The sequence below is a fragment of the Protopterus annectens genome, chromosome 8.part0, assembly GCF_019279795.1.
Source record: "Protopterus annectens isolate FY-2018-M chromosome 8.part0, PAN1.0, whole genome shotgun sequence".
Classification (NCBI taxonomy): Eukaryota; Metazoa; Chordata; order Ceratodontiformes; family Protopteridae; genus Protopterus; species Protopterus annectens.
In genome coordinates, this window is record NC_056741.1 from 197,921,301 (window position 1) to 197,943,615 (window position 22,315).

Sequence of the window (22,315 nt, forward strand, 5' to 3'; positions counted from 1 at the left end):
TTTACTTTCTCCCATCCAATCATCAAGGTTCCTTTTAAAGAGGGCCAAGGAGGCACTCTGCTTGACATGTATGGGCAGTCTATTCCAGAGTATGGGGAGTCTCTGGGTCAGGAACCTATCCCTCCAGCATGTTTCGTTCATTGTGATGACACGGTTTAGATCCTTGGAGCGTGTGGCTCTGAGGGATTGGGATTTTTTAAGTGTAGCATGTTCAACAGCTCTGGGTTTGACATGGCCTTGTATGTTAAGCAGAGATCGCCTCTGAGTAGACGATATGCCACAGAGTATACCTGGAGTTCTTTTAGATGGTCAGCATAGGGCATCTGCTTTAGGCCTGTAATTCTTTTAGTGAGGTATTTCTGCAGCCTTTCCAGCTGTTGCAGATGTCTTGTGAGGTAAATACCAAAAGGGGCATTGTACTCAAGAATGGGTCTAATGAGGGATGAGTACAGTGGGACAATGACCTCCTTTTTTCAGGATGAAAAGCCCTTAGTGGTGAGGTGTGCCACATAGAAGCATTTCATGACTGTTGTGGTGATGTGGTTATCAAAGGTGAGACTACTGTCCACCTGTGTCCCGAAGTCTCTCAACACACTTTCGGTGTACTGCCACATATGTGGTAATTCATGGGTACATGTTTTTTCCCAAGGGAGATAACTATACATTTCTTGGCATTAAGCTTGAGCCCATGTCTCTGGCACCAAGCATCTGTTTCTGTAAGGCCCTTTTGTAGAATATACGCATAATTTGTGGACTCAATAATGGCTCCCAGTTTGCAGTCATCTGTGAACTTTGTTAGCCAGAGTCCCTTAGTGTTGGCTTGTACTTCAGCGAAGTAGATGCCAAACAAGAATGGTCCCAGGACTGAACCTTGAGGTACTCCACTTGTCACTTGTCTGGAGCTGAATTTTGAGTTGGCTACTTTTACTTTTACAGTGTGGGTTCTGTCAGTAAGCCAGTTGGCAACCCACTGAATGACTTAGGGATTAATTTTAGCTTAGCTGCCCTTATCTTAAGTATAGCAGTAATAGATGTAGGTTCATTGAGACCTGGTAAAGCAGCTGCATTCAGTCTCTTTTGCCAAAATAGCTCTCTCCTTTCAAGTGCTTCTTCCCATGCCCCTCCTCTGGGTGAAGGGGGTACTACCTCAAGTATACCAAAGTAGAATCTAGTGAAAGTAAGACATACTAGAGAATGTTTACAAAGAGAGGTACTGTTTTTTCTTTTGAATGGCATAGTTATGCTCATACATCCTCCTGCATAGTTGCCTTTCTGTCTTGCCTAGATATAAATTATTAAATCCATTACAGACCACAAGGTAAACAACCACTTTAGTTTCACAATTCTCACTCTCCAATGTGACATCTATGGGGGTGACCCTATCTGAACCTTATTCTTGTGTAGTATGTGGTTACATTGGTTACAAAAGCCAGCGCATTTAATGCCTCTACTTGTACTTCTGGGGAGGTCTTTTTTAGGATGTTCTAAAATGTTTTTGATGTTGTTTTACAGACAAATCTTGGTGTCTCCCCCAGATGTGTCAAGTATTCAAGGTTACTCTTAAAAATGCACCATTTTTTTCAGTAAGATGTCCCTGATTTCCTTTGACTGTAGACTAAAAAGATCACCATAGAAGTGATGAAGTTAGTGAGGATTTCTTACAAACCTCTAGAAGATAATCCATCCAGTGTGTCCTCTGTCCCTAAGACGGGTATGAATTTTTTACCCCACCCTGTGAGAATTTCTTCACCAAGACCTTCTAAGATAGTAAGAGGATAAGCTCTGTCCAGAAATGTGTGTTAACCTGTCCACCTTTTCCTTTAGATGTTTCAAGTCAGAACACATTCTGGCAGCTCATACTAGTTGCCTTTTAAATAGGTTCATAGGTTCATAGGTAGGTACTAGGCTATCTGCCCGAGGGCATTTATAAGCCTAGCCAGAGTGTGTCAGCTTTTGCTGCCCCATTGATTAATTAACTGATCCTCTGTCAAGCAGAGCCTATGAAGTGATCCCAGGGGTGTATTTTCTGTTACCCATCCACTCGTCAAGGTTTCTCTTGAAGAGTGTTAGTGAGGGGCTCTGCCTAATGTAATTTGGAATTTGGTTCCAAAGTATGGGGAGTCTCTGTGACAGGAATCTATCCCTCCAGCATGTTCATGTTGTGGCGAGATTTAGCTGACTAGACTGCGTGGCTCGCAGTGACTTGGATTTCTTTAGGTAGAGCATGTCCATCAATTCTGAGTTGGACATGGCTTTGTAAGTCAGGCATAGATCACCTCTGGGTAAGCAATATGCCACTGAGTACAGCCAGAGTGTTTTCAGTCGGGCTGCATAGGATATATGTTTGAGACCAGTGATCCTCTTGGTGAGGTATTTTTGTGGTCTTTCCAGCTGTTGAAAGTGTCTTGTGAGGTACATCCCAAATGGGGCGTTGTACTCTATGATGGGTCTAATGAGTGACGAGTAGAGGGGAACTATAACCTCTTTATTTCTAGATGCGAACCCTTTAGTAATTAGATGGGCCACATAGAAGGATTTCCTAACTACTTTGGCAATATGATTGTCAAAAGAGAGATTACTATCTACCTGGATCCCCAGATCTCTTATTACCTCTTCTGTATTAAGGGGGCTGCCCCCTATGTGGTAATTCGTGGGTGTTTTGTTTTTCCCAAACGGGATGACTATGCATTTTTTGACATTTAGCTTGATGGCATTACTTTGACACCAGGTGTCCATCCCAGTAAGGTCCTTTTGGAGGATGTCCGTGTCAGCCGGAGAGTCAATTATGGCTCCCAGTTTGCAGTCATCGGCGAACTTAGTTAACCATAGTCCTCCTGTGTTTGCCTGTACTTCTGAGAAGTATATCCTGAACAGTATGGGTCCCAGCATCGAGCCTTGCAGGACACCACTTGTGACTGGTTTAGAGTTGGACCTGGAGCCCGCTATTCTTACTGTGTGAGTTCTGTCTGTAAGCCAGTTGGGAACCCATCTCGTGATGTAGGGGTTTATGTTCAGGCTGCTGAGTTTTTCTGTAATACCTGAGTAGGGAATGGTGTCGAAAGCCTTGGCATGGTAAAGGTAGGCTGTGTGAACCAACTTTCCCTTGTCTATGGCCTTGGTGACTGTCCCAAAGAAGTCAACCAGGTTTAGTAGGCATGATCTTCCCTTAACAAAGCCGAACTGGATCGGGTCAAGTGTTTGGAGGTTCCCAGTGTCTTTGTTAATGAGTTCCATGATGATGTGTTCCATAGCCTTGCAGACCAGGCTAGTCAGGCTAATGGAGTGATAGTTACCACTTTCAGTTGTGGCCCCTCCTTTGTGGAGAGGAATAACCATTGCTATGCGCCATTCTATGGGCACATTGCCTGTGGAGAGGCTGAGGTTGAACAGCGTGTTTAGGTGGGGGGTTAGTTCGTTCTGTAGTTCATGCAAGACGCAGCCTGGGACACCATCTGATCCCATTGACGCTGTGTTTTTGGATTTTGATGTTTTCACCGGTGCGTATTTGATTTTTTGGACACTACACTTTTCCGGTATTGCTGTGGGCCCTTTTGGAGGTGAGAGGGTGGTGAAGTTTGCACTGAATCTATCTGCCAGGATGTTGGCAATATCAGTAGGTTCAGTATATTTTGTGTTATTTTGCACTAGTTCAGTGCATATCTGCGAGTTACCACTTAGATTCTTAACATAGCTAAAGAAGGTTTTGTGGTTATCTTTTGAATCCTTGGCTATTTTTCTTTCAAAGTTAGCCTTGGATGATTTCATGAGGGACCTCAGTTTCTTATTAATACTGATCAGGGATGTCTTTCCTTCTTGGGATTTGCTTTTTTTCTGAACTAGTTTCCTCTTTTTATTGTATAGCCTGTTTATTGCAGGGGTCCACCAAACTGGTTTTCTTCACTTAGAGGAATGAGTCTTGGTTGTGCTAGGGATGGCACAATCCATGCATCCTTGTAGGTGCTCATAGAGTGCATTTGTAAAGGTTTCTGCATCTTGGGCAGCGTTATCCTTTAGCGTGACGGCTGTGAAACTTACCACCTCTGTTTTAGGTAAGGTGAAGTTTGCTTTAGAAAAGTTTTTTACTGTGGTTTCCTCAATCTTTTTGTGTGTTTAGGATGACTGCTAGTGTATTCAAAGTAACTGTTTGAAAATGTTGGTTTTCTATAAACCAAGGAACCGACACATCCTTTTGATACATCATTGTAGAATGTAAAATCCAAATAATTGATTGCATTGTGTTTTAAACATAAATAATTAACTGCACTGCCATAGTCATCAGCATGATAACTGTTTTAATGGCAGCATTGTTAGCAGTCAGAAGCTGTGTGTTTATCTTGGCTCCAGGTAAAAGTGATGTTATGGAAGATTAACAATAGGAATTATGCACGAGTAAAATTATTGCTCCCTACATTCTGTCACATCCTGTATGCTGCTGAGATCATTTCTTCTTTTCTTCTATTAATAACTTAAGGAGAGTAAAACAACACTGTGTTGACTGTGAAGAAATAACATGCTAATTGGCAACACTGGAAGGACTTATGGATAATTTTGAACAGTGACACAACTGTTTTTTCAGTTGTTTGTCTTTGAAGATTAAATGAAACACTGGTAATATATATGCAATAAGCCATTTCAGCATTTTAATAGCTATTACAGATATGTATTCATTTAATATTGAAATGAAACTGATGTTAAGGGGCAATTCTTATGAGGGGCAGAGCCCATGATGTGCTTGTTTTGTGTCCAGGAGTAGGGAGCGGGTTATGCTTTCTTCTTCTTCTAGAGGGTGAACTCCCTAAAATGTCAGCAACCAGTAACGACTTTCTCTGCATATATTTTTTTTCAGAATTTCCGGGAATATCAAAAGGAACAGTTTTAGGAAGACAGAAGAAAAACTCCCTGGCTAGAAACACCGTGGGTGATGATGCCCATCCATAGCAATTGCGGGAATGATGTGGGCTAGCCATTAGAGGTTATCTAAAAGAATATGTGGGAATAAGAAAAAAATAAAGGAATGGCATGATAGAATCAAAATCTGGACACTAATGTCAGTTCAAGAAAAGATGGACAGGGGAAAGGGGACTCAAGCTATGAGAAATCAGGAGATGAGATTAATCACAGAACTCAAAATGCTACAGTCTACAAAGGAAGATGCATAATTCATGAGTATATGGTGTTTCTGGTGGTTGAAAAGAGATGGAAACCCAAAGTGCATTGAGTAGTTTTTCAACTAATGGAGACAGAAGGAACTGATAATACACTTTAAAGATGTTATGGGTTCCATCATAACAGGGGAATAGCCCATCAGGGAGACATTTTGGAAATTTTTCAGTAATTCTTTTATAATCCAAAAATGCCCACCACTCTTCAAGTATGATCCTTTGAAGAGGTAAAACAATACCAGCTGAAGTAAGAAAATGATAGTGTAATGGAATATCCAATCAAATATGAAGAGGTAGTTAGTAAGATTTCTAGGCTTAAGGCAAATAGAGCTCCGAGCCCTGCTGCCTTATCAACCGAGTTTTACAAAAGGGAAGGTGGAAATGCACAGTCCCCATGACTTCCATAATCATCATAATTAGTGCAATAATAAAACAGTGATAACTCTATTCCCCAAACATAAAATGATTCTTTCAGTTGTAAAAGATCTGCTGAACAATCTCACTCATAAATCTGGTCCTGATGTTATTTGCATGAATGTTGGCATTTAACTTGGAAAAGGATCAAGAAATACTTAGCCAGGAGGGCCAGGATGGCTTCAAAAAAAGATACAAAGTAAAAAACAAAACAAAAAAACTTTCCGACTGACCATAAAGCACAAATAAAATCAAACTCTTTAATATATAATAAGTAAAAATAAGCACTTTCATCCTGACCATTCAGAACTTCATCAGACAAATTAAAACATTGCCCTCCAAACTTAAATACATAATCTAACAATATGTGACCAAAAACAAATGACATGATCTAAACAGAACTTGAAAATAAAACAATAAAAAATAAAAATAACAATCCACATCAAATAAATAATAAAAAAAAAAATATACCAAAAAAAAATCACCTTGCTGCTGCTGCTTTTAGTTTAAGCAATGATGTAATAGAAACACGGTCATTTAACCCCATCCATCCATACACACTCAATTACATCTGTCAAAATAACTCCAACTTTTCCAGCAATAACTGCCAAGGCCCTCTCCTAGGATTAGTACTTACTTTAACACAAACAATTTGAATTATGATTTTCAAGCATTTCTACATGCCCGTATAAAGCATTGGTGAATCTCTTCTTACGAATGTCCTAAAGATGTTCATACACCCTCTCCATCAGCTTATGCTCAGCTTTTCCCACATAAAAACTATCACAAATTTGACAGGTAGCCACAAAGACCACTATAAAACTATCACACCCAATTTGCCTCTTCAAATTTATAATTCTACCTTGAATCATAACTCTTTCACCCTCCAATAAAAACTTGCAATATTTACATCTACCACATTTAAAAACTCCATTAGAGCCTCTAAAGAGTAGACAGTGTTGTTCAAAAATAGATCTCAAGTTTCTACCCCCTCTTATATTATAAGTTTTGGGAAAATAATATCCCTAATACCCGTATCCTCTTGGAGCAAAGGCCAATTCTTATGTAACACATTCAAAATAACTGGACTGTTCGCACTATATGAAACTATTAATGCCTGTGAAGCATATACAGAGCTCAGGGCCCTGCTGCCTTATAAATCGAGTTTTACACATGTGGAAGAGGAAATGCACACTCCTCATGACTTCCATAATCATCACAATGCGTGCAATAATCAAACAGTGATAACTCTAACCCCCAAACATAAAATGATTCTTTCACTTGTCAAGATCTGCTAAAAAATCTCACTCATAAATCTGGTCCCAATGTTATTTGCATGAATATTAGCATCTAAGTTAGAAAATGTCCAACAAATACTTAGCCACGACTAATGCCAATGTGACTTCATGAAAGGATACAAAGTCTGAGACAGCTCGTGGGATCTAGCAATATTACCAGCAAATATGGACAATTCTCTATTAATACAGGTATATGGTGTTTGACATTGTCAAAGCATTTGACACTATTAACTGTAACTTTCTATCAGAGTTCTTGAGCTTAGAAATGTTGGGGATATGTTTATAAATTTGAGTGAAACACTTATATACTAACCCATCCTTTCAAGTGATGGTAAATGGTGACATGTCAGGTCTGGTAAGAAAATGCAGTGACACTAGGCAAGGTAGCCTCCTCTCCTAGGGTGTTTTCCTAATAATTAGGGAAGAGATGGCATTGCAAATAAGAATGTTCTTACAAGACAAAAGAGCTGAGACAGGAGTAGAACACTCGCTTACATGTCTATAGATGAGTACATGCTATTGAGTAATAATCTACACAAAGTCACAGGAGTAGGGGACATAATCAAATCCTTTCTGTTAGCTTACAACTTGAATAAATCTGCAGTAATCGATGTGGTATGTCTAAGCTACCAGTGTTGAACACATAAACTGCTGACTGGTCTAGTTCTTTAGGGTTATTTACATTGCACATTCTAGAATCAGCAATCATGTATATGAGTATCTCACCAGACATCTGCAGCAACTGGAGAGAATCCAGGGCATCTAAAATGTGGCTTACATGAAAAGATTGAAAGTCCTGTCAGTGTACTTTGTATCATATAGGCTGCTGAGAGGTGACCTGTGCCTGGCCTACAGAGAAGTGTCTGACTCTGCCCTAATGGAAATGCTGCATATCTGCAGATCAAACGGGACAAGAGTCACTCACTCCAGGGATCTCAACCTAAAATGTGACATTAAGAAAACATGTTGTAGAGACAGATTCTAGGCAGAGATTAAGATTAGAAAGTGTATGCGGATAGTGGGCTGAAAAAGAAGCAATCAGCAAAAATATATTCTAGGATTGTTATAAAGTGAGTGGGTATTGAGACCATTTAAGAAACTACCAAAAACATTATCACATCCTCCTAAATCTTGGCTGAGATAGTTGAATATTAGGGATTGTTAGACAGGAACTCCTCATAAGATGCTGCCGTATTAAAGTTAGCTTGGGTGTTGTCAAGTATCATTAAATTGTTGTGTGCTAAAGAAAGAATATGAAGGAGAGGATTCTAATGAAAATGCACAGGACCCCCTACTTGCTTAAGACTGGTGGTCAACAAATTACTATCCCTTATATATGGCAATGTCTATTTGCTAATTAGGAATCATTCAATACCAATTACCCTTACAATTCATTGTTATATACTACAAAATGTAAATCAAAAATTTTGCAGTTGTGCTGTTGTTAACATTGTATAAAGTTAGTTATTATAAGTACTCATAGTTTTATTTTGAGATTTCATGTTTATGTACCTACAGTTATTGTTGTGTGTCCACATTTTCATAATATAATATAATTCAGTTTAAAAAAGAAGACAAGATTATTGATAAAAACTAGAGGAATACTGTAAACTATGGTCATGTTAATTCAGTAACACAAAGTATATGCAAGTAATATATCCAAGAAGAAAGCTGCAGGAAGGAATGGGAGGAAGACTGTAGCAATATCAAACAAGGAAATGATCCTGGGTAATGAGTGCATAGCTAACAATTGCCATATTTCGTCAGAATACTATCCAAAAAAAGAAGTCCAAGAATCTCATATCTACCATCAAAATATATATCTCCATTCTCTAACCTGCATAAACTACCCACACAAAAGAACTGTCATTCTGGTAGGTAAGGAAATGGCCATGTAGAATAGGACCAGCATTGCTTTTCTGCCATAAAAGTGATTTGTCAATGCCTTTCATTTTTGTTTATCAACACAGCAAGACTTTGGGCGGCCACATTGGTGCAGTTGTTAGCATTGTTGCCTCACAGCAAGAGGTTCTCCGATTCGATCTTTGGTTGGGGTGCCTTCTGTGCGGAGTCTGCATGTCTTCCTTGTGATCGCGTGGGTTTCCTCCGGGTGCTCTAGTTTCCTTCCACATCCCAAAGACACTCTGTAGGTGGATTGGACACTCTAAATTGGCCCTAGGTATGAGTGTGTGTGCATGTGTGTGCCTTCTGTGGAAGGTTGGGCACCAGGCTGGCAACTCAACACCGTAAAAACTCTACTGCCAATCATGAGTGGACAGGTGATCCGCTGTGGTGACCCCTAATCGGGAAAAGCCAGAAGAAGAAGACCAACACAGCAAGACTTTAAACAGTTGAATATACAGCTTTAGTTGCAAAAGCACTGTGCTATCTCATCTTAAATGTTGTTTTCAACTAACTTACCTTTAATTTCTCTGCAAACTGCCTAACATTTCTGAAAATATTAAATGAGTGTCAAATACCTTGTATCAGTTCTTAGCCAATGTTTTTATATTATCTGTAATTTGTTATATTTATTCGGCAGATGTTTTTGTTTTATTTTTGAAGACTATAACATTATTGTTCTTAAAATGGTTTGTAATAATTTCAAGCTTTTCTCTTCGGGGGTCCGCTAAAAATGGGTCTCTATCCACTTGGACTTTTCCGGTCATCAAATGTCAATGAATGCATGAATGAATGAATGAATGAATGAATGAATAAATAAATAAATAAGGACATTTCTTCAGAGAGATCCAGCTCTGCTACAGTCATGTTTTTTATCAGAGAACACAAAATAGTAATCATATTTTTGTGTTAACGTGTTGTGCATAGAAAACCCAGCACATTAATTGTCCTCAGTATCAGAATCAGGGATTGCTAGTGCCCTCCTCGAAGATGTTCAGAATAGTATTTTGTTTCTTTCTGAGTCCCCATCCTGTCATAGCTGGGTTCAGGTAGCATTTCCTCCATATCTTTATTTCCTTTAAGTAATCTGAGAGGAGCGTTTACAATACTGCGGCTCTATAGCATTAACTACATTACTGCCTCCAGATGTCAACTTCAGTGATGATTTTTTTAATCACATATGCACTATTTATTATTTTTGCAAGTCTATAAAACCAACAACACCTTCTTTTATATCAACCCTCCTTTAAAATGTATCTTCTAAGCAAACAAGCAAGTCATAAATGTCAACTGTCCAGAGTCTGGCAGAATGTTTAGATTTTTGCCACATATCTTTTGTTTGCTTCTCATAAAGTTTGCAGTTTTCTGGAAAATCAGTTATGATTGAAATCATTGCATAATGACAGATATGTGTGTTTCAGACTTCATGTCATTCAGAAAATGTATGCCAAGACAAAACATTTTATTCTAGTAACTTTCTATGTTTATAAGAGCAATATTTAAAATCTCTCTGCATTTTTGGGCTTTTGTCCCCCATGTTGTTTTTTTTTTTTTTCCTTTGTTCAAATTTCTTGCAAGTTTTACCTTAAAGAGTTTTTATGATATCATAAAGCAAAGAGGATAGGAAGTGCAACTTCAAGAAGTCTGTCTGAGTTATGAAAAGGACAGAAAAGCTGAAAATGGGGCCTAGAAGAGTGGGTCACTCAAAGGCGGTAATTATCTACATTGTTTGATATAACCAGTACAGAATTGATTATAATTAGCAAAATGGATACAGGAGACACACACTACTGTACCTGTAGTACAGTACTGGTGGGAATGAAGGCTCTGCTGAAGAATGATTTTAGGCAAAACTTTCACAGATGGGCATTTACCTGCATATTATATCACTACAATCTGAGCAAGTCACTTAACCAGACAATGCTGGCAGGCTGAGTCTGAAAACAAGTTATGCAGATCAGTGATCTACCACTGTCAATCAATACTACACACAGATATATATATATATATATATATATATATATATATGTGTGTGTGTGTGTGTGTGTGTGTGTGTGTGTGTGTATATGTATATATCTGGATCTACCTCTGACCAACAAGAAGCTCAATCACATTATCCACTACCGATGAGAAGCTATCAGTGCTGCCCATGTATTAGACCTTCTGCACATATTCTACTTAATTTGGTAATCTAAACCATTTTTTTACCAATACATCTGTGGATATAATTAGACTTCAGGAAAACAGTCTTCATTCTGTTCTTTCCTTTTACCTCTTATCTCACCTTTCATTTACAAAACGTGTGACAAAACTACATAGTGTTATTGTGTATTTTTCATCCTTCTGATTCTAATGCTTGTTTTATTATTATGACCCTCTGGAACACTGGGAAGTTATTTTTGCAGAGTGTTGACTTTACACTGTGTAGCTCTATTTCATCTGTATATTTTTCATTATTATATCTCTATTATGTTGTGGTATCGTAGGCTAATTTCTATGGGTCTGTTGGCAGCTATCAAATGTCATGGCATTAAAGAACATATCTAATCTCATTTAACATTTTTGTTGTTAATAATTTATACTGTATTATATTAATATTCCCCATGGTTTGTATCCCATCTTGATTGTTATATCCTTTCAAACTTTTGGAATTAATACATGACTGTTTCATTACAATATCCAACCACAGCTCATATTTTTATGCCTTACTAGTAGAATATATCAGATGTGTGTAGCAGTAATAATATATACATGCATATACATATATATATATATATATATATATATATATATATATATATATATATATATATATGTGTGTGTGTGTGTGTGTGTGTGTGTGTGTGTGTGTGTGTGTGTGTGTGTGGTCTACCTTGCTTTATCAAAATTACACTTACCCAAAAATCTATTTTCCGAGATTACTTCAATGAACACTTTAAAAACTGAAATCATGAGTAACATGAATTTTTCACCAGGAAACAAACCATTTGGCCACCTGGGTGAACTTTGCCCGTTTACCCAGTGTAGTGCAATATTGGCGTTGGTATGTTTTGTTGGGGGTGGGGGTGTGTGGGAGCAATGACCTCCACTTGGGTAGGTTTAATTTGTGTCCATATTATTTTGCTCTGGTGGCTAAGGGGTTCGTTTACTGGTGAAAAATTCTGGCGATTCATGGTTTCAGTTTTTAAAGTGTCAGTGAATTCATTTTGACAAATAGAGATTTGTGTAAGTGTAATTTTGATAAAGCAAAGCAGACCCTTATATATATATATATATATATATATATATATATATATATATATATGTGTGTGTGTGTGTGTGTGTGTGTGTGTGTATGCGTGTCTATGGTCTACCTTAGTTTATCAAAATTACACTTATCCAAAACTCTAGTTTCCAAGATTACTTCAATGAACACTTTAAAAACCGAAATCATGAGTAACATGAATTTTTCACCAGGAAATAAACCATTTAGCCACCGGGGTGAACTTTGCTCTTTTACCCAGTGTAGTGCAATCTTGGCGCTGGTATATTTAGTTGGGGGTGGGGTGTGTGGTTGCAATGACCTCCACTTGTGTAGGTTTCATTTGTGTCCATATTATTTTGCTCAGGTGGCCAAGTGGTTCGTTTACCGGTGGAAAATTCAGGCGATTCATGGTTTCAATTTATAAAGTGTTCAGTGAAGTAATTTTGGCAACAAAGCAGACCCATATATAAATATATATATATATATATATATGTACTGTTTCATGAGTTGACATATCAATTTATTTCTAGTGACTTAATAACATATGCATTTCAAAAGTCTGTGATATCTTATGATAAAATGATAAACTGGTTTGCATCAGCCTAGCTTGAAGTTTGAGAAAGACAACTAAATTTGGAAATAATTTAAGAAATGCTAAATGTGTCACAGCTGTAGTTCTGAAGATAATGCTACATTTCTGCTCATGCTCCCAAATTGCTTAAAAATAATGAAATAATAAAATAATCTCAACAAACTAGAATACAGATGACAGCAGTCAACTTCTTAACAAAGGGAATGACAGACATTTTGAACAGCCCTTGAAGTACAGTATGAGATTGTCATACTGGTTCAACAAGGCCATACCTTTTTCATTATCAGAACTGCTCATTGCCATAATTCATTTCTACATCAGATAAGTTTGCAAAACCAGTCTAGAATCCCATATAATATGCAAGACAATTCTTCAAAGAAGACATCTGGCCCATAGTCTGAAGGGCACAAATTATTTTAAATTTCGAATCATAATGCAATACTTACTTCATCTAGATATATGGTGACCACACTATCACTGTATTCTACATTCTTCACAAGGTGTTGTTGCTTCAGCTGAAAATTGAACAAAAAAAAATCAGCTCCCGTTTTGCTTATCAATGTCTTTTGAATAAACCTTTTACAGCATTCTGTCAATCATAGATTTTAATCAAATTAATCTACTGTATTCCTTATTAATACTAAACAAATCAGTCAGTAAAAGATAAAAGGCTGTAGACAGAAATCCTTCAGCATGGGCCACATCTGTTTTTAAGAGTCAAAAGTACTCTATACTTAAATGTCCATTCACTTCTACCAAGAATAATTAATCACTTGCACCATCATCATGTAGTAGACACAAGTCAAAGGTTGGACTGAGCTTATTGATCTCAAAACAGCATGGCTGAACATTATGGCCTATACAAAGACAAATCCTCTTCTGTGAACACTTATGTTAGAATGGTAAGGGTTCTCATTTGCAAGAAGTGCATGATATGTAAAATATGCATGGCAATGCTGCGGACTTTTTAAGGAATACTGAGGTTATCTGCCCATTTATACTTTCCTGAACAGCCGGTAACTGCAAAATAAAATCCTTTAGTATATGTTTCAAATATTTAAATGGTTTTATACACCAAAAATACTTTGTACAGATATGGGATTTACATCATAATTTAAAGTGTGGCTGCTTTTTTAACTGATAGTAGACAGATAATTTACAGACAAAAATCAGCATTCTTTTTATTTAATGGGAAATCTGCTAATATGTTCAAGGCATTTATTTATTGGTAAATAAGTAAGCAATATTTAACTTTAAAATGTACTTGCTATAACCTGTAGGACAAAGAACATCTCCTTTCTCTATTTTGGTCACTTTTGGCTAATACACAGAGGATTTTTTCAAAGCAATATATTCTTATACTTTTTGACAGTAACCAATGCCTCAATGGGTACATTGAGGCAAGAGTGTTGAGATGTTGTGGCAGAGTGATCCTAATAATTAAAAAAAAAACAGGAAAAATGCAAAGGAAAACAGACAAGTTCATTTATAATCAAAAACAGACAAGTTAATTTATAATCTAAAGACATATTATGTCAATGGATGCCTCCAGAGATCCACACACTTAATATAAAATTACTTAATGAGATGGCAATTGGTGAAGTAGAGAATATTCCGTATTTCTTGTGTTATAGTACATTCCATTATTGTGTGTCAAATGTACTCCTAGATCACTACTACTAATCACAAGAGCAAGCACAATGTGTTTATCTGTCTGTCTGTCTCTCTCTCTCTCTCTCTATATATATATATATATATATATATTTATATAGGTGTACAGCATATGATAGACTACAGCCAACACTGACTGGCAAAACATTGATGTAAAACCATTAGAAGTGTGCATGTTGACACATGAGTGCAAATGCTCTGAGAAAGACCCTCTGCACAAGCGGAAATTTACAGTTTGTTGCATCTCAACATCCCCTAATGATCTATGTCTATAGTCATATATATTTATATCTCTATATGTACATATGCATACATATCGGGTACATAGCATGCCAAGACTGTTGGCCTTACTAGTCTGAGATTTCTCTTTCCTACTAGAAGATAATGTACAGTTCTACATAACTCATAACTGGTGACTTATTTCTCTTATTCCTCTGCTTTTCATACATATTTATGCATAATTTTAAGTCTTTCACATCCATTTTCAGATGTCATTGCTGCAGTGAAATCTTTTGCTACTTGTTGATGCTGGTGGTCCATTTGGCTAATACCCTATGCTTCCTTGAGTTAACAATCTTGAAAGTTAAAGATCTGACACATAGTCTTCAGAGATCTCCTAAGAAAGCTAGTCTCTATTTAGTCCTAGATTCCCTTTTAATTTTCAGCATATTATACTCTTTTTATTTTTTTCATGACTAAACATGCCAATCATATATACATATATATTAGCCTTGACATTATTGCCATAAGTCCATATTGTGATGGGTTCATTGCAGTAGTGGCTTTAGTATATTGCAGTGCCAGATTACCTCCTTCCAGAATGATGCAAAGATTGCCTTTGCCTCAAGGCTGACTGATAGATCAGTAGATTTGAGCCTCTGTCTTCTCACTTTTGGGATAGGATATTACATCTGCCTTGTTCCTCTTTTCAGGGACATTACACTTATCTCTTGACTTATTATGAAACCAGTGATATAAATGATTGGTTAACCATTTAGATAACCACTGATTAATTACTTAATTGCACATATCTGTTATTAACAGAGTTGTTAAAGATATTTAAAATGAATCCCAGTGGTGTATATTCCTTAGAACAATTTTAGTTTGAGATCATTTCTAGTTCATTTTTTATGAGGGGACTTGAACTTACTTACATTTACTGAGATGTTATTTTTGGAAACATGGAACTGAATAATCATTTATCACCCTTTTTTAGTACCTTCCAAATTGTTTTCCTCCATCTCTTGTTCAAATTAATTTATTTTTGCACCCTTCCCATTGCTTTTTTGCTGCCATACTTACCAAACAAAATATTTGCTTTATGACAACCGGCATGGCTATTCTGTTCTCAGTTAAGGTTTTAACACTTTTGCTTCCTTCTAGTTTAAGTAATATTATTCACTATCCTCCATCTTACGCATCTTCGTAGATTTGATAACTGCTGTTTCATCTGCAAACATATAAGCTTCCAGATTTAAACTCATGTTTCTTTCCTTTAACTTGAATATCACTTTCTTAGAAACATTTATTTCTTCTGGGATTGCATTTTGGAATGTTCTTCTATATCCAATGCTAGAAATTTCATGAAAATGTGTTCAAGCTGTTGGGAAAAGATAATTCTTTGCAAACCTCTGTTATTCTTCAGTTCAGACCCCTCGTTTTCTTTCTTTTTTTTCAGTAATCCATGCTTAAGTTGATATCAAAATATAGAGATGACTTCACAGCAATTTTCCAAATCCTGCTCTGTGGATTTTTTAACCTACCAATTTGAAGACACCACATTCAGCATTGGACAAGGGGCAGTACAACATTTGTAGTGATTTTCTTGAAAACTATCCTTCTTCACTGAACTTTTTGTAGTGGGCAGTGTGTCTAATCATATTAGTTTAACACAAAGCAAATTGTTAACTATTTTGATCTTGCACCAATTGCATTAGACACAACTTTTTCACAGAATGGAGTCTGAAAACATGTAATTCACACAAATAAAACGTGTTTTCATGTGCACAATAAGATTTGTAGTTTCACTGTTAGATGTAAACATTTTACTGGTATCCACTGCCCTTTCAATAATTACATAAATGTTAAGCATGTAAGAGGCAAATAAAAAGATGTGCACTTACCTCCTCGAGAGACTCTAGATCAGGACTGACACCTGTCAGCATCTTTATCTGAATAATGATCATGTTGGTTACATTACGGTCTCCTATGTATCTGCAGTGATAAAGAATATAGTACATAAGTAATAGCTACTACAGTTTTGCAAATATAAAACTGAGCTGTTTCTTTAACTAACTGATAGGCGAAGTGTGATAAAACATAACATGCATGTCTCTGTTTTGGTCCTTTGCAAAGTGCTCATGCATATCAGTCTCACTAAACCAATCATTTCATCATGCAATATTTTCATGAATCTGTAAATTGGCTGCTGTTTAATAATAGAAACTGCAATCCATCATATTCTTTGAGAAAAATTACCTTTGATGATAGTAAATAACTTAGATATAGGACAATGACTGCTAAGTTTCCTCAGTCTGTCAACTACCACTATGACTGTGAAATTTAGAATGCTATTGGCTTAGCCAGATTAGGTAAATACATGAATTCCAATTTTATCTGCAAACAGACCATCAAGGAATTTCTGATGCATCTAATGCAAGCATCCTGGCAAAGGAGAGTTACCCATCTCTGTCATATTACATGTTATGTGTCTGCTAACTTAGTGACTTCTACAATGTTATATTAAATGGGGAGGGATGAAGTATTTGCTTTTGGAGGAGCAACATTTGAATTCTTCCATATTGCTGATGAAACCACTAAAATGTAAAGATTGTCTGTCATTCTTTGACCTGTTGTAAACAAAGTACATTGTGGGGTCTATATTATTTCCTCAAAATATGTCTCTATCGAACTGCTGTTCATCGATCACTACCCATCGAACAGCCATTCAGTGAATTTTACAATCATCAAACTTCTTTCCTAGGGAAAGAAACTACTTGACTTTCAGGGCAACCATAATATGAGCTACATAATTTTAGACTCACGAACGTGGGGGGGGGGCATCGATCCCCCCCCCCCACTTATATACACTAACTCTGAGATCACACTCCAGTGGGGAAAGGGCTAATGCATCATGTTGGCCACCTCGTTACTTTCCCAGGGAAAAACTTTAATGTAGTGATTGCCGCTGAATGCAGCATTCGATGTAGTCATGTTGATGAATAGGGATTCGCTAGAGATACCATTCGAGGGAATAATATGACCCACATTATGATATTTTTTTCTTATTTAAAGCCCACATGAAAGCATATTGTTCATGTAGCAACAAAGTATCTTGCCTATTGAACAAATGTCTGAAGCTTTTTACTAAAAATTCCCTAGATTCTGAAGAGGCATTCTAAGTCATGAATGAGGATTTTTTTTTTTTGAAGTTTTATATATATATATATATATATATATATATATATATATATATATATATATATATATATATATATATATATATATATAGATGTAAAGTTCCTCTGATATCATTAGCTTTATAAAGATAACCACTGAAAATAGACAGAGTGCTATTAAACAGTCACTAATAAACCAGGAAAAAGCACTCGGACAGCCGTTTAAGCCCCAGGACCTTTAATACCACAGCACAGTAACCAGTAGAATAATGCTGATCACGAACAGTACGTTTTCATCCAAGACTTCCTCAGAATAACCATCTAATCCACCTCCCCAGATTTTATAACCCAGACAGTTAACATAAATCAACAGTTAATTGACAAGCGTTAATTAACAAAAGTTGATTAACAAAAGTTGATTAACAAAAGTTAAAATCAGTTCAGATATCCAATAAAGAAAATGCATCCTGTTCATTCAAAACTTCACTCACTACATTTTCTAAAAATCTCTATACATTAAAAACCCTTTCAATAAATATAATATATTTAAAAAGTATATTTAAAATATACATAAGTAAAAATGCCTGCCATATTCAATATATGAAAATATACCAAAATCAGTACTTTACTGACCTCTAGTGTCAAAAACACATATAACACTAAATAATCATAGGCCATAACTGCATTAAAAACATATATGTTGAAACATTTACAAATATCAAAAATAAAAGAATGTAAAAATATAGACACTTGTATATACATGGAATTGTTAAAGGCATCAATCACTATAATCAACACACAACCTATTAAAATTACTGATAAAAAAACTTTCTATGTAAAAGAAAATACTATTCACAAACTATTTTTCACAAAATATTTCAAGGGGTCAATTTAACTGTAAACCTTATAATTTGGCAGCTTTTAATTTCAGCACAGGTGCCAGGGAGACCATCTCATTTAGGCCCGGCCATTTACTTGCTTCCAAGACCAGTTGCCAATATATTTCTCTATATTCTATTTTGGTCTCCCAAGGCCCCCTCTAACATCCATTTGTACTTCTTCCCTTCTTGCAACACAAATAAATGTAAAAGATGCCTCCTTTCACATTTGTGTATGTTTATATAATGCATTCCTATTATTGCCTGTCTTGATGTCATAAATATGCTCATAAATTCTCCTTTTTAAAGACCTTTCTGTTTTTCCTACATAAAATTCTTCACATTTTCCACACAGGGCAATATAAACTAACCCCTTTGAGTCACAACTGGATAACACTTTTGCTGTAATATACCTCCTCCTCCTACTAGGGATATGTATTTCTGATTCACTGGATATAAATGAACCTTGTGGACAAACCCCACATTTGTATGTCCCTACTTTCTTATTCCCTTTATTAAAACCCTTCTTTTCTAGAATATTCTTAATGCATTTACCTTTTCTAACAACAAATTTCAAGGGGTAATCAAACTTTATATTCAAGTCAGACAATTTACTAAATCGGCCCCATTCTTCTTTAAGAATTTCTGTAATGATATCAGCATCTCCACTTTAATTGAACACAAAAATGTTATCAAACATATTCTCCATAACATTTACAGGTGGGTTCCCCCCCTTCTTTTATATCTTCCTTTCCTAAAATCAGGACAAACTTATTATATCTATTTCCATGGACCTCCTTGAAGGTCTCGTTAATTAATCTTTTGGGGTATCACCTTTATAAAAACATAGATTTTTAGTAATTCATCTTCCTTCATAAAATCCTTATCCTCTGATGTCATTCTACTGCCCCCAAAGTATTGCCCTTTCACAATACTCTTTTTTTGTACATATGGGTGGGCACTCTGAAAATGTAAAAAGGAATTAAAATAGGTGTTTTTCCTGTGGTCTACTGTGATCCATCCCAATGTTCACATCTAAATAATCTACAGACTCTTGGCCTAGTTTGTATGTGAAACTTAAAAATTCTGTACTCCTTGTAATATAGTCCAAAAATTCACCAAACTTTTCCTCACTCTCTATCCAAACAGACATATGTCATCTAGTTAGTGTTGATAAAGAATGCAACAATCTCTATATATAGAATTAAAAACAAATTTCTTCTCCCACCAGGCTAACACCAAATTGGTGAATGTTGAGGCGCACATGGCCCCCATTGCTATTCCAATCAATTGTCGAAAGAATTCTCCCTCAAAGTAGTTGAAATTATGTTTAAGAACTATTTACATCAGTACTAGAATCACACATATATCCATGTCACTAAAATCTTTATTGTCTCTTACAATTTCTTCTAGAAATTCCAAACCTTCTTTATGAGGGATAGAAGTAAAGAGGTCAATAACATCTGTTATGATGAAAATCATATTCCCCTTAAATAATTCACTTCTCACATTTCTAAGAAAGTCCCAGGAATCCTCAATTACATTAGTTACATTTAAAGAAATATTTTTTAGTCAAAAATCAAGATATTTCGCAGTATGGTCTGTAATAGATTGACTAACCGCTACCAGTGGTCTCATAGGTGGGTCAATTAAATCCTTATGTACCTTCAAAATTCCGAATATAGTGGGTACTCTTGGTTCCTTATTATATAAAAACTTAAATGTGTCTGTGTCCATAACACCCTCCAATACCAAATCATTTAAAGCCGTATATATTTTTTTTATATGTGATGTTCATTTCATTCACAGAAACCTTAGAATACTTAATTTTGTTGTTTAAGAGCTCCATCATCTTACTGTCATATATGATGGAATCCATCAGAACCGTTCCCCCACCCTTATCTGGTTTCATTACCCTAACATATTTGTTATCCCAAAGTGTACTTAAAATTTACCTTTCCTCCTTAGTTTGACTTGACCATATTCTATTTTTCATAACTTTTTCCCTTAAACTACTCTCCACCATATTCTCAGATTTCTTTAGTTGCAGATGCAATGGTGGATTCCAAACAGTCTTTTTCTTTAACATTCCTACTTTCTCCCCTTGTTACCCTGGCAACAAATCCAATTTTTTCTTTCTGACAAACATTATTAAATCGATAAGTAAGTTACTTATCTCATGTTTCCTCTTCGAGACGAACTTAAAACCTTTTGCAAACAAATCAAAATAACCTTCATTTACTTCTATACTACTATAATTAAAAATCTTATATCCATTAAATATTTATGTATTTCCGCTACTTACTATTTGGTCTGTTCTTTGGCAAAGCCTCACACTTCCTATAGATACAATATGCTCTCCTTTTGACCCATTTAGTATCCCTAATTCATTCCTTTGTTGTGCCACCCCCTCCAGCTGCCCTGATAATAGTCCACATTCCCTTTGGTTTTTAATCTTTCGGACCTTTGGAGGGGGGATACACTAAAGGGTCATTAATGTCCCCTGGTCCGTCCACACTTTCATTAAACACTTCACTGTTAATGTTATGTTTATCATCCACTCTCGCACTCATTGGACCACCTCTTCCAAAAAGCTATTATAAAACAAAATTAAAGGGCTATGGATGTTTTAAATGATATAATCAATAAGGTCAACAGTTGTTTGGTTAATGACCTAGTATTCACTGTGGAAGAGGAAAAAAGGAAATACTTTTATTTGAGGAAACATATTGATGAGAAGATAAATAATATTGTTTATAGAAAAAAAGAAAAATGTCTAGGGATTTGACTGAATGTGCACAGAAAACACATTACCCTAAACCAAGATTTGATTGCATTTGGGAGGGTGGCCTAATGGTTAAGGTGTTTGCCTTACAAACACAAGGGTTTGAGTCTCACAAGGGATAATTGGCTATGCTTAAAATGACCCACAAGGGCAGTTAGCCTAGTACTAACCTATGAACCCAAGAAGTTTTACTAACCTACCTAGGGTGGATAAGGTGTTTTATAGGGCAGGAATAGTTGGTCCAATGAGTGAGAGAGTGGATGATAAACATAACATTAACAATTAATGCTTCATTCAATGGATTACATAAAGTGCAATTTTAAAATGGACCAAGTATACTGATTAAGGGTGTTACCTGAAAGCTTTATTCTGTTTTATGTGAACAAATCAAGTCTTAGAGTTTTTTTCATCTGTTTTGTCTCTATTTGAAGTTGGAATAATTCAACAGTGAGAACTTTCTGCAGTTGGTTGCTGTATGTAATAGCTTCTGTCATTCTGAACCTGCTGTGGATACTCCTACAAAAGAAGATGACACAACCTACACAAAATGGGAAAGGAGATGTTTCAATGGCAGCTACTGGAAGGAATTCTGTTCATAATCTCCTGCAGTTGTCAGGCAACCCCCTCTTACTTAATGCAATAGAAAACAATGAAGGTAATATCAGAGCTGCTCCTCAAAAGAATATTACCTTAGATACATTAATAACTAAGCTTGAGAGAAAGGTACAAGTTTTTAAGCAGCTTCAATGGTAGTAGCTAAGTTTTAAAGCTTAGTTGGAACTGAATATAGTTCCAAGGGGGTTGCGTATACTAAAAATGCCATCTTATGCTAACACCTATCCTGAGTTGTTAAAGCAATGGCAACAGCTAAATTTAAAACTCAGCATAGACTATATGGTTCTAATGAACCAATATTTTACTGGAGTGGAACAGAATTTGATGGATGATATAATAAAAATAGAAAATGAGAT

At 36.1% G+C, this 22,315-nt stretch overlaps 1 protein-coding gene across 1 annotated transcript in view; it reads right to left on the reverse strand.

The window, feature by feature from the left end:
• The window catches only part of LOC122808698 (alpha-2-macroglobulin-like protein 1), a 488,551-nt gene that overhangs the window by 10,227 nt on the left and 456,009 nt on the right, over window positions 1-22,315 (reverse strand). Inside the window, exons 32-33 of the mRNA XM_044079684.1 lie at window positions 16,407-16,497; window positions 13,059-13,127 (exon numbers count right to left, since the gene is read on the reverse strand). Coding sequence (XP_043935619.1) covers window positions 13,059-13,127; window positions 16,407-16,497 — 160 coding nt within the window. The remainder of the gene's footprint in view (window positions 1-13,058; window positions 13,128-16,406; window positions 16,498-22,315) is intronic.